General features: G+C 35.6%; 1 protein-coding gene across 6 annotated transcripts in view; it reads right to left on the reverse strand.

Moving 5' to 3' along the window:
- Positions 1-12,023, reverse strand: part of HMGCLL1 (3-hydroxymethyl-3-methylglutaryl-CoA lyase like 1) — a 74,689-nt gene that overhangs the window by 43,294 nt on the left and 19,372 nt on the right. For 4 of the 6 annotated variants that reach the window (XM_038132487.1, XM_038132486.1, XM_038132488.1 and 1 more), the window contains 4 exons: positions 9,460-9,537; positions 8,395-8,502; positions 4,933-5,028; positions 3,123-3,271 (listed from right to left, as the gene is read on the reverse strand). In XM_038132487.1, the coding sequence (XP_037988415.1) occupies positions 3,123-3,271; positions 4,933-5,028; positions 8,395-8,502; positions 9,460-9,537 (431 nt within the window). The remainder of the gene's footprint in view (positions 1-3,122; positions 3,272-4,932; positions 5,029-8,394; positions 8,503-9,459; positions 9,538-12,023) is intronic. The other 2 variants (XM_038132489.1, XM_038132490.1) reach the window with 1 other exon arrangement.

Genomic DNA, 12,023 nt, shown 5'->3' on the forward strand with positions numbered 1-12,023 from the left:
TACATGATTTTCATTCACAACTCTGAATCTGCTCACTTTGTAGCATATCTGATACTAAGCATTTCTCTGTTGAAGTGTTCTGTAACATACTGCACCTGGCATGACAGACTCAATAAAGTTTTCCTGCATGTACTGTATGAAGTTTATCTTATGTTTGCATATTGCACTGAAATTAGAGATCTCTCTACTGGATACACAAAGCAAGCACTTTCAAAATATAATCTGATTGTATTTTCCCTGAGTTCAATTATATCCTTTTTCTTCATCTCTGTACTGTTCTGTTTGCTTCACCACCCGGTTCTTGATATTCCTCCCTTTTATCTCTTTGCCTTGTTTTCGTTCTTTAAACTATTACTTTTTTTTTTCTGTGTTATTCTTCTGTTTTACCATTTTCTGCCTCCTACTTCTTTCTTTCTCTTCTTTTTTTTTTTTTCCTTTTATTTTCTTTTTCTGTGTGAAGAAAAATAAAAGCCACATGGTTTGTCAGATAGTAGACAATAAATGTTTGGGAATGTTGTAGAATCCTGTCATGGGAACAGTTACTTCCATCACATCAGTGTATCAATGCCATAATAATTGCTTCTGGTATGTTACAAATGCAATAGACATAATCTGGAGGGGGGGGAGGGGAAAGCACCATGCTGCCACTTTTTTAAACATATGAAAACTAGTGCATAGAAGACAAGTTAATATTTTAAGCAGGAAATCTATCTACAGTACACCACAGGGGCTTCTTCATCACCTACAATTTACATCTTATGGGCAAGTTGCAAAGTTGCTTTTCTGACATCCTCCACAATTATCCAAAAACTTCTACAATACACAGGCTTTGAGGATTTCCTGGATGGTTGGTTGCCTATATTTGTACGATTTAGTTGAATTTTATTAGTTGAATGCAGGAATATAAAACAGAAGATATCTCCTGACATGCCTAGACATCCAAAAAAACCAGAAAAAAGAAGTTTAGTGTAAAAGTGTTCACAAGTGGATAATATTTGTTGCTATACACAACAAATTGTTGCTGTGTTTTGTCTGAATTCCCTTAACCAAACTTGTCTGGGACCTAAAGTTCAGGCACCCCTGAGCTTAATCCTTCTGGAGAACTCAAATTACTAGTTAGAGAATTTAGTTTTAGAAAAAAATGTGATAAACAGTGGGGGCAGACAGCTTTTAAATAACAGACATCTTATACAGGAAGTGGGTCAGGGAGGCAAATCATGACTCTACTGGCAGATTAGCAACTGGAAAAAGTATTTAAACTCTGGTACAAGTTACTATTTCTTAATACAGCGAACATCCCTACTTCTCTATTTGGTGATTTTCCTCCTGAAATACACCCAGGCTAAGGAAAAGGAATCCAAGCATTTATGAGCTATCCTTGGTTGGCCTATGTGTGTGTGTGAAAGTCACAGAAACATAATATGGTTTGGGTTGAAAGTGACCTTTAAGATCACCTTGTTCCAACAACTCTCAAATGGGCAGGGACATCTCCTTCCAAGAGATCAGGTTGCTCAGAGCTCCATCCTACTTGTCCTTGAACAACACCTCCAGGGATCCAGCATCCACATCTACTCTGGGCAACCCGTGCCAGTGCCTCAAGATACTCACAGTAAAGAATGTCTTCCTAGTATCTAATTGAAACCTACTCTTTCATCTTGAAGCTTTTCCTCCTTGTCATGTCATTACAGTTCCTAATGAAGAGTCCCTCTCTGGCTTCCCTACAGTCCCCTTCAGATACTGGGAGGTTGCTGTGAGGTCTCCACAAAACCTTCTCTTCTCCAGGGTAACAGAGTCAACTTTCTCAGCGTGACCTTGTTAGTGACACGCTCCAGTCTCTCTGCTGGACTTGCTCCAACAGTTCCATGTCCTTCGTATGCTGGCGAACCACAACTCTATGCCATACTCTAGGTGGCATCTCATCAGAGCAGAGTAGAGGGGCAGAATCCCCTCCCTTGCCCTGCTGGCCCTGCTGCTTTTGATGCAGCCAGGACACAATTGGCTTTCAGGACTGTGAGCACACACTGCTGGCCCAGGTGGCCAACCAACACCCACAAATCCTTGCGTTGGACAAGATGATCTCCAGACAGCTCTCTCAACCTAAACCATACTGCTGATCTGTGATCCTCTGGGGCACAGTTATAAACAGAAGTCAGATTCCCTTTCTCCAGGCAAATGCCCAAACAACCACACCCTGTTGTGAAAAAACGTGTGCAGTAGCGTTACCTCATCACTATTTCTGAAGCAAAGAGAGAAAGCAGTATTTATTCCCAGACTGGTTTTCACTTACTTAGCCTCTGAGGTATCTGCCTCTACCTATTGTCCAGTCCAGGTGTTTTCTGAGCATGATGTAGTTTACACTACTAGTAATCCTCAAGGAATCTCACTGCTGAGTTTCTCCTTGAATCTATGTGAGCTATTCTGCATTCACAAGGACCCTCACAAAAAATCTTAGGTAAGTAGTTCTTACCTGTGACGCAAAAGAAAATGGAAATGAAAATCGATACTGTTCAAGAATGAGTACCATTCAGGATAATTTTAAGTTAAAAAATAAATGCTGGATAATTCTAGAGTTTCATGCACTGGAGACTCAAAAATTTCAATGCCTGGGTTTTCAGGATAACTTATATACAGAATAAGTTTTTTTCTTAGGAGTATATTTGTTTTCTCACTTTTATACTTTAGTGCTGCAATGTATGTAGGGATATATTATGATTCTACAATAAAATAAAAATTTGTAGGGCATTTTTTAAGGTGCTAGTGTTATGAATTCTCAACAGCACAAAAGAAATTTTTTTTCTGTCATCTGTGACAGTAAAAACTAATTTTTATAATAAAATCTCATAAATACTCCTTTCTTTTTTTAATTTCCACAGCAAAAGAGTTACTATCAGTAGTTAAAAATGCAAAAATATAAATATATTTTTATATATCCATTCATTTATATATTAATTTTATATAGTCACTAAATATATTCAATCCTAAAAATAAAATCACAGTAAAGATTATTACTACAATTCATCTACAATGTACAAATTTGGTAATAAACTTTTCTACTGGTACCAAATAACCCCTGTAATAATGACTCCAGTATCTCTGTATTACTTTAGAATCTGTATATTTACCCACGCACTGGAATATTCATATTCCTTGCAGATTTAGTGACTTCTTCAAACCTTTCTATGCTTTCTTCAATTGAACAATTAATATTCATTTTGCTAAAAGATTCAGATGCTGCGCCAAATACTGAGACTTCTGTAGCTCCTGCTGCAATCTAAAAAACACATTTAAAGAAAACAGAATCATAACACTATATTAAAGTATTAGATTGAACATTTAACTTGTACAACACTCTAAAATTTTTAAGTACATTAAGTATATTATCCATATCTAAAATCTAATTTTAATTCCAGTTTTTTTAAAGCTATAACATACAGATTGAATCAAATTTTGAGATCATTCACTATGGCAAGTTTTCTGCCTCTTCTTAGCAATTAGTTAAACAGGTTTTTAAAGTGATGAATGATAAAAGTAGTAAGATGTAGGAATTCACATGAACCAGCTATACAAAAACCAATTATTAATACTTGCATATATCTTTTCAGAAAAGGAAAACATCATACAACAACTGTCTGTTCCTCCTGAATACCAGGAAGTCACTCTCATACTTGGGAAAGCTCTCTGTGTGCATATGCCTAGAGCAGCAACAATAACCAACAGGGATTTCTTTGTTAGAGCCAACTCTAGCATCAAGGGCTCCGTTGGTCTTGGGGTCACAGTCGATAAGGATATATGGAAAATGTGTACATGAGAGTCTGCTAAGAGAAGTCTTAGCAAGCACCAGTCTAGAAAATGTGTAAATGGGGTGACTTCATTGAAGGGGCAACTAGCCTGAGCTTGTATTCAGTACCTCAGTAAATCAACCAACATGAGGCAAACTAGAAGGCTGAAAGCCAACTGATAGGAGAAGAAAACATTTTAGCTTAATAGTTAGAATAGTTAACTAACTCTCACTCTCCAGTCAGAATGGAGGATGTTCAGTGAAAAAGTAAGGAGCTTTTGTTCAATGAAAAAGTATGGAGCTTTTGACTTTACTCTCTGCCTCTGCAAGAGAGTCTAAAGTCTAAAATTCAGCAACCCATACAGGGACAAATATTCTTTCAAACAGAGGGAAAAAACATCAGCAAGGAGGAATGCAGGAATCATCTACAAGGATTTTTTAATTGTTTTCCCTTCATTATATCACTAAATGCATATTCCTATCTATTATATCACTAAATACATATTCCTGTATCACTAAATACATATAGTATAGAGATAAAACACTATTAATTAAACTCATACAAGCTACCATTGAGACAAAGTTGCAGCACTATAATCTGACTGTTGATAGTTTAGTCAATTGTGCACAGGATTCTGTTTTAACAGATATTTCAGTATAGGAACTGAATGATAGCCTAGACCACAAATGCCCACCAAGCAGTATGCTGTCCTACATCAGGACAAAAGCAGAAGCACTAATAATTTTCAAAAAACAAAAGAAGTGCAAAGATTAGACTAACAATGTGTATATTTCAAGAAGACTGAACTGCTCCATTTTCACTCTTTTACACACTTCAAGTCTACAATTTTGAATATTTTGGAAGAACTGAAATAAACTTTCAAACACAACCAAAATGAAATCCAGAATTTCTAAAAAGCTTTTTCATTTAAATGAATCTTTCCTCATCTTTTTTCAGTGTTTTCCACCAAGACACTCTTCAGAAACTTTCCTAGGGCCAACAAGTCAAAGAGAAAGAACTGTCTTGTCCCTTACATAAAAGCATCATTTAAAGGAACTTACAGAGTTCCTGGTCAATGCCTCCACTAAAATATGAGCTTAACATCACTCTGTGAATTCCCCATTTTTTTCACAATACCTATGAAAGCACTTACAGCAGAATGAAAACCTTGAAGATTAGGTGTGAGAACAGGATACTGGACTCCAGGATGCCGCTCAATGCCCTTCATTACTTCTTTGTGATCTGCCATCTAAAATAAATAAATAATTTGTGTTGATCAGCAGTTATTTTCTGATTTTATATAGCTAAATAGAAATTGGCTTAGACTGTGCTTTTGCCTTTATTACTTTTACAGTTCATACAGAAAATCTAACAACTAGGGGGTTAAACTGGTTTTGTACAAATACTCCTTTTATAATTTCTTAGCTTTTGACTATTTGTGTTATAATTTTTTTTAGATCTATGTGAATATAGAACTGGGGCTAAGACTTCAACAGTGTTCCTTTGTGTGTACCTGTAAAAATATAATTTGCATCATAAATTGACAGACTTATGATCATGCTGTTCATGAAGTGCTACAGAAACTTTAACTTTGCTTCACTGGACTTAATAGGTAGAATTAACAGAATAACTGAGATTTAAGAAACATTGAAACCTTGAAAACTTCAGCACTCTAATAAATGCAACCTCACAATGTTAAGCATAACTGAACTTGAATTACTCAACACTGTAATCAGAACATTTCAAGACTAAACACATCTGTTCTTACAGAGACAGCAAAATCCAGATGTCCGCATAGTGCAATGTTTTCATATAATCAGGTTTCTTTCTGAAGAAGAAATTCTTTATTACAGCAAAGATCAGAGTACTTGTTTTCCTTAGTCTTCTCTCATAAAAGAAAACCTGCCTTTTTAAGATACTGTTACATTTTCATTCATACATTCGAGATTAAATACCCTCCCTGTACTGAAGAAGTTGATGAATGAAACACTAATTCACCTGATAAAAGGCAGATTCTTTAGAGAAGCACATTTTCTTAAAATAAGTGGGTTGAAAACAAATATTTTTCAATGGTGTGCCCACCTGAAAACAATACAAAATAAAACATATCCCTCTTATTTAATGTCTTAAAGATTCTGAATTTTTAAAAAATAACAGTGCACATTAAATGCTTTTTAAATGACTTCTCATAAAAGCAAATCTCTCAAGCAAACACTACAAAGGTGGATTTCTGTTTCTTTCCACACTGGTGAAAAGTATTTTGAGAAGTACCATATAAAAAGATATATGAACTACAGAGCTTTCATTACTCCTTACTTTCAGCAGATGCCTTCCTGATAGCTATGCAGTACCACAATTCTAAATACATGGTATTAAATTATACCACAGTATTAACTAAAAAGGCTGCTTGTAGCCTGGAATCTTCCTGTCATCAGCTTCCTTCTGTGAAGATGAATGGATTAAAAATATCAGAAAAACTATGTACTCCCCTTCAAATATAAGCCAAATATGTATCTATAAGGAAGTGGAAAAATGGTACAAAAGGTGTTTTATAGCCAGACACAACTCATTTCTTATCAGGAAATAAGTGATAAAACAAAACTTTTTATATTTGCTTCTATGTGAAGTAAATTGGTCTGATAACCTCACAAAAAACCTCTGTTGACACCTTAGTTATTTAAGAACAAATTTTCACTTCTTAATTTAATATAAGTAGTAGCTACATTTCTCAGGGCAAAAAAGAATGTCTGAAACCAAATGATAAATTAAATGGCAAATGCTGGAACTAAATTCACTCTCCACAATTATAGCCTGTCTTAAAATATACTGGAAAACCAAAGTGACACTTTTTCAACCAGTATAAACCTGCCAGATCCAAATAATATTATAAATATTAAATCTGTCCCATTGCTATTTTTCCTGTAAGTAAAATCCCATCTTTGCACATATTGCATGTTATAAGATTTTAAATTGTAATAAAATACTTCTTTTCCCAATTTCTTTAAAAATAAGCTTCCTAATAGTAGATATTTATAATTTTGGCTGTTTAGGCTATATGTGTGGTATCCTGTTTTATATGGCACCTTGCTACTGTGGAACTTTTTCTTTTAGATTTTTCAGAAAAAAAATATGTTTGCCAAAGACAACAGTGTATGGGAAACCGTAAAAATTTTAAAACACTAAAACAGAAATAAGTGATTGAGTGATCTAAACATAACTGTAAATTCTATTCCCATGACCTATGAAAAAAAGAAAGAGCAAAGAAAAGACAAAGTCAAGACTGCACTCTCTGTCAAAGCAACACACTCTTATCTTTTAAATAAAAAATAAAGTTTTAAACACTAATTTAACTAACTAAACACTAATTTAAAATGAATTTGAGATAAGAAGGGATTGCTCATTTTTTCTAAGCTGACAAACCTGTGCTAAATTTGGTACTCGCAGTGGTTCACAGGAAAAGGAAATAATTAAACAAGAAAGGAAGAAATAAAACTTTGCTTTAGACATTTTCTTATAACATTTGAAAAATGTTATTATTCTCTGTTGCAGTAACTGACAAAGTGTGAAGGCACCTAGACAAACTTAACCTATTCCCTTTTAGCAGACAAGAGATCATTGCCCCTGCATTGATGCCAAAGAAATTCTGCATTGTCACTCTTCTCTTCACCTTTCCTATTACCCTTCTTCTAGACTCTTCTCTGGTGACCCTGAGAACACTGAAATAAAGCAAAGGAGTCCCTCATAGTGCTGTACAATTTGCTTTGTTAACTCTTGAATAAGCATGGCTGTACTATGTTTTTCTCAGAGAACAGCCTAGAATACTGTCCAGGCCCAGGGTGTATTCTCAGTTTAAAATGGACAAACTTTATCTACATTTTGTCGGATGTGCAACATGCAACAGACGTTAAAACTGAAGTACTTCCAAAGTTAATTAACTCCTTTTTTAATTTGTAAATAACTTGTATGCTCCTTGTCAAATACAAAGTATTCAAATGCTCCTGTGCAAACAAGTGTGCAATTTCTTGAAAAATAGTTGCAATTATATAGCTAAATACTGACTAATTTCCATGTTTGCAGGAGATAATTTGCACAAAGAGGCGCTAAATAGTAAACTTCAGGTCTAAGCCTGAATTTGCTGTGTTAATACTCAAAAGGAAATGCGGCACTCTAATGCTAATGCAATTTTGCTGTCAATTCCAGAAAGGCTAGGTTTCTGCTGAATTCTACCAAATGTAGAAATTAATTCTGGAAAAATAATAAGCAAATTTTTATGATTCATCAAAATTTAAGAGAAGTTGCTGATAGAGTGTTAGAACTCCAAAGTAAGTAACGTGCCTAACTATTACTACAGTTACAGAAGTCTCAAATTTAGATCTTCCAAACACATTTGCAAATGTGGAAAATTACATTTCATTTAGAGAAAAAGAAAATAACATATACTACTTTTCTTTTTTACATCAATGACTACTAGTTTTAGTAGAGTAGAAAAGAAGTAGGAGCAACATTAAATTACATGTGTTACCATCCTAAATCTTTAGTTACAACTGAATGCTATAAAAATAAATGGCATGACATTTAAATTGAAATAGTTGTGAAAAGAGCTGGTTTTACATACCTGAGGCACCCATTTGGATGAAACAAAACTGGTCACTTCTATTGCAGGCAAGCCTGTTTTGGAAAGCTGGTTGATTAACTCTATTTTTATATCAGTTGGGACTATCACCTATAGACATGGAGACATACTTTAGCAAATTGTTTCATACATAAGAACACTTTTTAAAGTAAAATGTTCCCTGTATATAAGCAATACTTTCTTATAAAATAATGAACTACTCTTACACATTTTACCATAACTCTTCTGTTTCCTGACAGTTGGAAGTATAAGGAAGGTATAAGGAAGGCACTAGGCAGTATACATGATCTGACTCCATTTTCTGTCCATCACAAAAGGAAGCCCTTCTGTGTAACTGGTTATTGATCTGGCCTCATTATTTGTTATTAACCAAACACCAAACTAGCAAGAACTGACAAAGGAAATACTAACAGTGTGACCTGTGAAAAATGGGAGGAAAAAAGCTCCATGGCTGCAGCACAGTAACTCTATTTTGCTAATACCACTAACATCTCTGGTATCAGTAACAACGATGTATGTGACCTTATCCTCCTGTTTGCGGAAATAGAGGACTGTTTCTATACATGTACCCTATAATCTTTTTCAATCTTCTTCCATGCTTCCCTACCACCCTTCAGGCAAATAGTGCTATCAAAAGAGTAATATTTTTCTCCCGTGTCTCTTCAGCAGGAAACATGATAAAACCTATTTTACTATTCCTTCAACATTAACACTTGAAGCAGAAACACAAGTTACAAAGACAGCCAGTTTCATAGTGTTTACCAACTACATCACAACAGAATGTTATTGACTGACAAGACAAATTCCAGTAAAATTAAATGCTAAGTCACAGAAAGGCTAGTTAGCCAAGTATAGAAAGAAATTATATGATCTAAAAGCTGAGTAAATAGTACACTTTCATTGTAATATAAAGGTAAGTTATCAATATGAAAATAGATCTATTTAATGATACAAAATGAAAGAAATATAATTAGCAGGATGTACATGCTCTACACAATGAAAATAACATTAACATCCATGTCAAAAAAAAAAAAAGAGAAAAGTTACCTTCTCATTTTGTAATCCATCCCTTGGCCCAACTTCTACAATCTTTATGTACTCAGGCAGTCCAGATGCTTGAGGTTCCTGAAAAAAAAAGTCAATACTGAAAAATAAAACAATTAAGATCAACACTAAGATCAAAAGGTACAGCTTGCACTTGTCCTTTCATATGATTCTGGGTATAAAGTCATATTCTCAACATTAAGTTTGCTCAGCACAACTAAAAATCAGTGAGAACATGTTCCACACCCTGACCTAAGAAAAAAAAAGTTAAAAACAAGTTAGTGAATGTTCCACTGCTCCTTTGAGGTCACAAAGTTTATTAAAAATGTATATAGAACCACAAATGAACATTGAGTTTTACAGTGAGAAATATTTCCATTTCAAAAATCTTTCCAATGAACAATCCAGCCCTCCAAACATATATTGAATGTTCTCAATTTAACTTAACAGGTACTTCTCTATAAACGTTTGCAAGACCTGGCTATAAATCTGAAAAGAACATAGCAGTCAAGAAATGTTAGAGATTATTAATGAAAAATGAAAATTATTTCTCTGACTGAAAATGAAGGTTTTAAAAAAGGATTTAAAGGCAAAAAAGGAAAGCCTCAAGTAAATAAGAAGGAGAATTTTTCAGGTGTAAGAGCAGCTCTGGAAAGGCAGGAAGCTGACAGAGACAGGAGGGAAGGAAGGCAGCAGTAAGGTCAAAGGGCTAAGGAGAGCATGGGGAACTGAAGGGGGAGTAAGGAGAAATGAGAACAGGAAAGCAGGTGAAGGGAAATGAAACTTCCTTTTTTATTATTTAGCTGCTCTGTGATTGAACCAAGTTGACATGTGTGGCAGTTAATGTAAAATGGGCCTAGAAGTCTTGGAACAGTTTAGAGCAGTTGGCCGGATTGAACCAAAAGCTGTGTGCCCTTAAAAACACACCCCATGGCTTTGGGGCACACTGTCTGTGCTCAGGAGTGGACAGGACACAGGCAGCTTTGCCAGGAGCTCTGGAAATCCCCTGTTTTCTGTATTGCACTGAGGACAGAAGCCAAACCAGTTCTCCATTCCAGTGTTGAAAGCCTGAGCTGGGATTAGCACAAACTACCTGCAGGACAGCTGCTCCAATCTCCACCACCTCTCCCGGGAGTTTAACACCACTGGAAGGGTGACACTGTCAGCACAGGGGGACAACTCTTGCCAGGGGAGGAACAGCACCCACAGACTGGAGACGCTCTGTAAATACAGCCACTAATCTCACAACATCCACAACCAAAGGAAAACTCCATATTTTATTCCTCCCTGACTAGTATAATCAGAGTTGTTTAAACCAAACAGCTGCTAATTTCTCCTCAATAATGGAAAATTAGCATGCCTATGAGCACCCTAGGTTTCTCCCTGCATTCTTGGTGACTGTGGGCAGTTCTCTGCAGGACTTGCCAAAATACAATAAATATATTTCAGACCATTTACTGTGTATTTATCTGAGCCCAGTAAAAAGAATAGGAAACAGCTGTATAGCATCTATTTGATCACATGGAACATCTGGTAAGTTGAAACTCTGTCAGGCCCTGCTAAGCCCACACTCACTGACAGTATAAACCTACTTAAATGTGAAGGTAAAACCTTCACATCTGCTGCACATTGTTCCTCTTAAGTTATTTTCACAAATATGGCACTGCTTCAGCACTACAGGCATAAATCTGGGTTATTTCATGATTATCAGATCCTTCTTGCTGCAAGACAAATGCCACAGCTGTGCTATGAGTGAAGCTGTGACTGGAAAATAAAAAGAGAGCTAAAATAGATTATGTGAACCAAAGCATAATTTAGAGCATGAAAAATGGCCATAAAACTTTGAGAGCAAAAGCGTTCATTTTTTGGGCCAAATCTTGTAAATCCTATTTAGTGCCTACTGTGGCAAAATTTTGTGAAAATCAAGAGCTGTACTTGTCTTTTCAGAATAATTCCCACAGCCACATCAGGTGATGTCCACAGCCCTTGGAGTTCATAGGGGTCAAAAGTTTGGAGGGGATATTGCAGAAAGGCATTCAAGTATTGGTTTTTATTTTCTGTCTGTGGTATTACAGATACACAATCTCTTTGAACCATAGTCCAAGCCTCTCAGCCCCTGATTTTCTCTATAGCCTTCCTGTTCACTAGTCAGACTCAACTTGAATTCACTGTTCATAGAGTGAGAACAACACTGAGAACCACATAGAGAATGACTCCCACATACTGGAAACTCTAGGCAGTACTATAAACAAATCTGTACACGCTTCAAGCTGATGAACTAACAGCTTAGAGTAAACTTGGCTCCGAGTCCAGAGGAGTCTTGTTTTGCATTGTATTCCATGTAATTTTATTTCTGGTACATTGATTGCTCCTATCTTCAGTGTCACTCAGTTTCTCCTCTATGGCATCCAATCTTGTACTGAAAATGTCTCCTGTTCTTTATTTATCAGCAGACACTAGAACCTTCATACTTTCTTGTGAAAACTTTTGGACTATGATTACCTTATTTTAGTACAAACATGTATTATCTCAAAAAAAAAAACATAGAAGAAAGATGCTAAAAAGGA

The sequence above is a fragment of the Motacilla alba genome, chromosome 3 (genome assembly GCF_015832195.1).
Source record: "Motacilla alba alba isolate MOTALB_02 chromosome 3, Motacilla_alba_V1.0_pri, whole genome shotgun sequence".
NCBI lineage: Eukaryota > Metazoa > Chordata > Aves > Passeriformes > Motacillidae > Motacilla > Motacilla alba.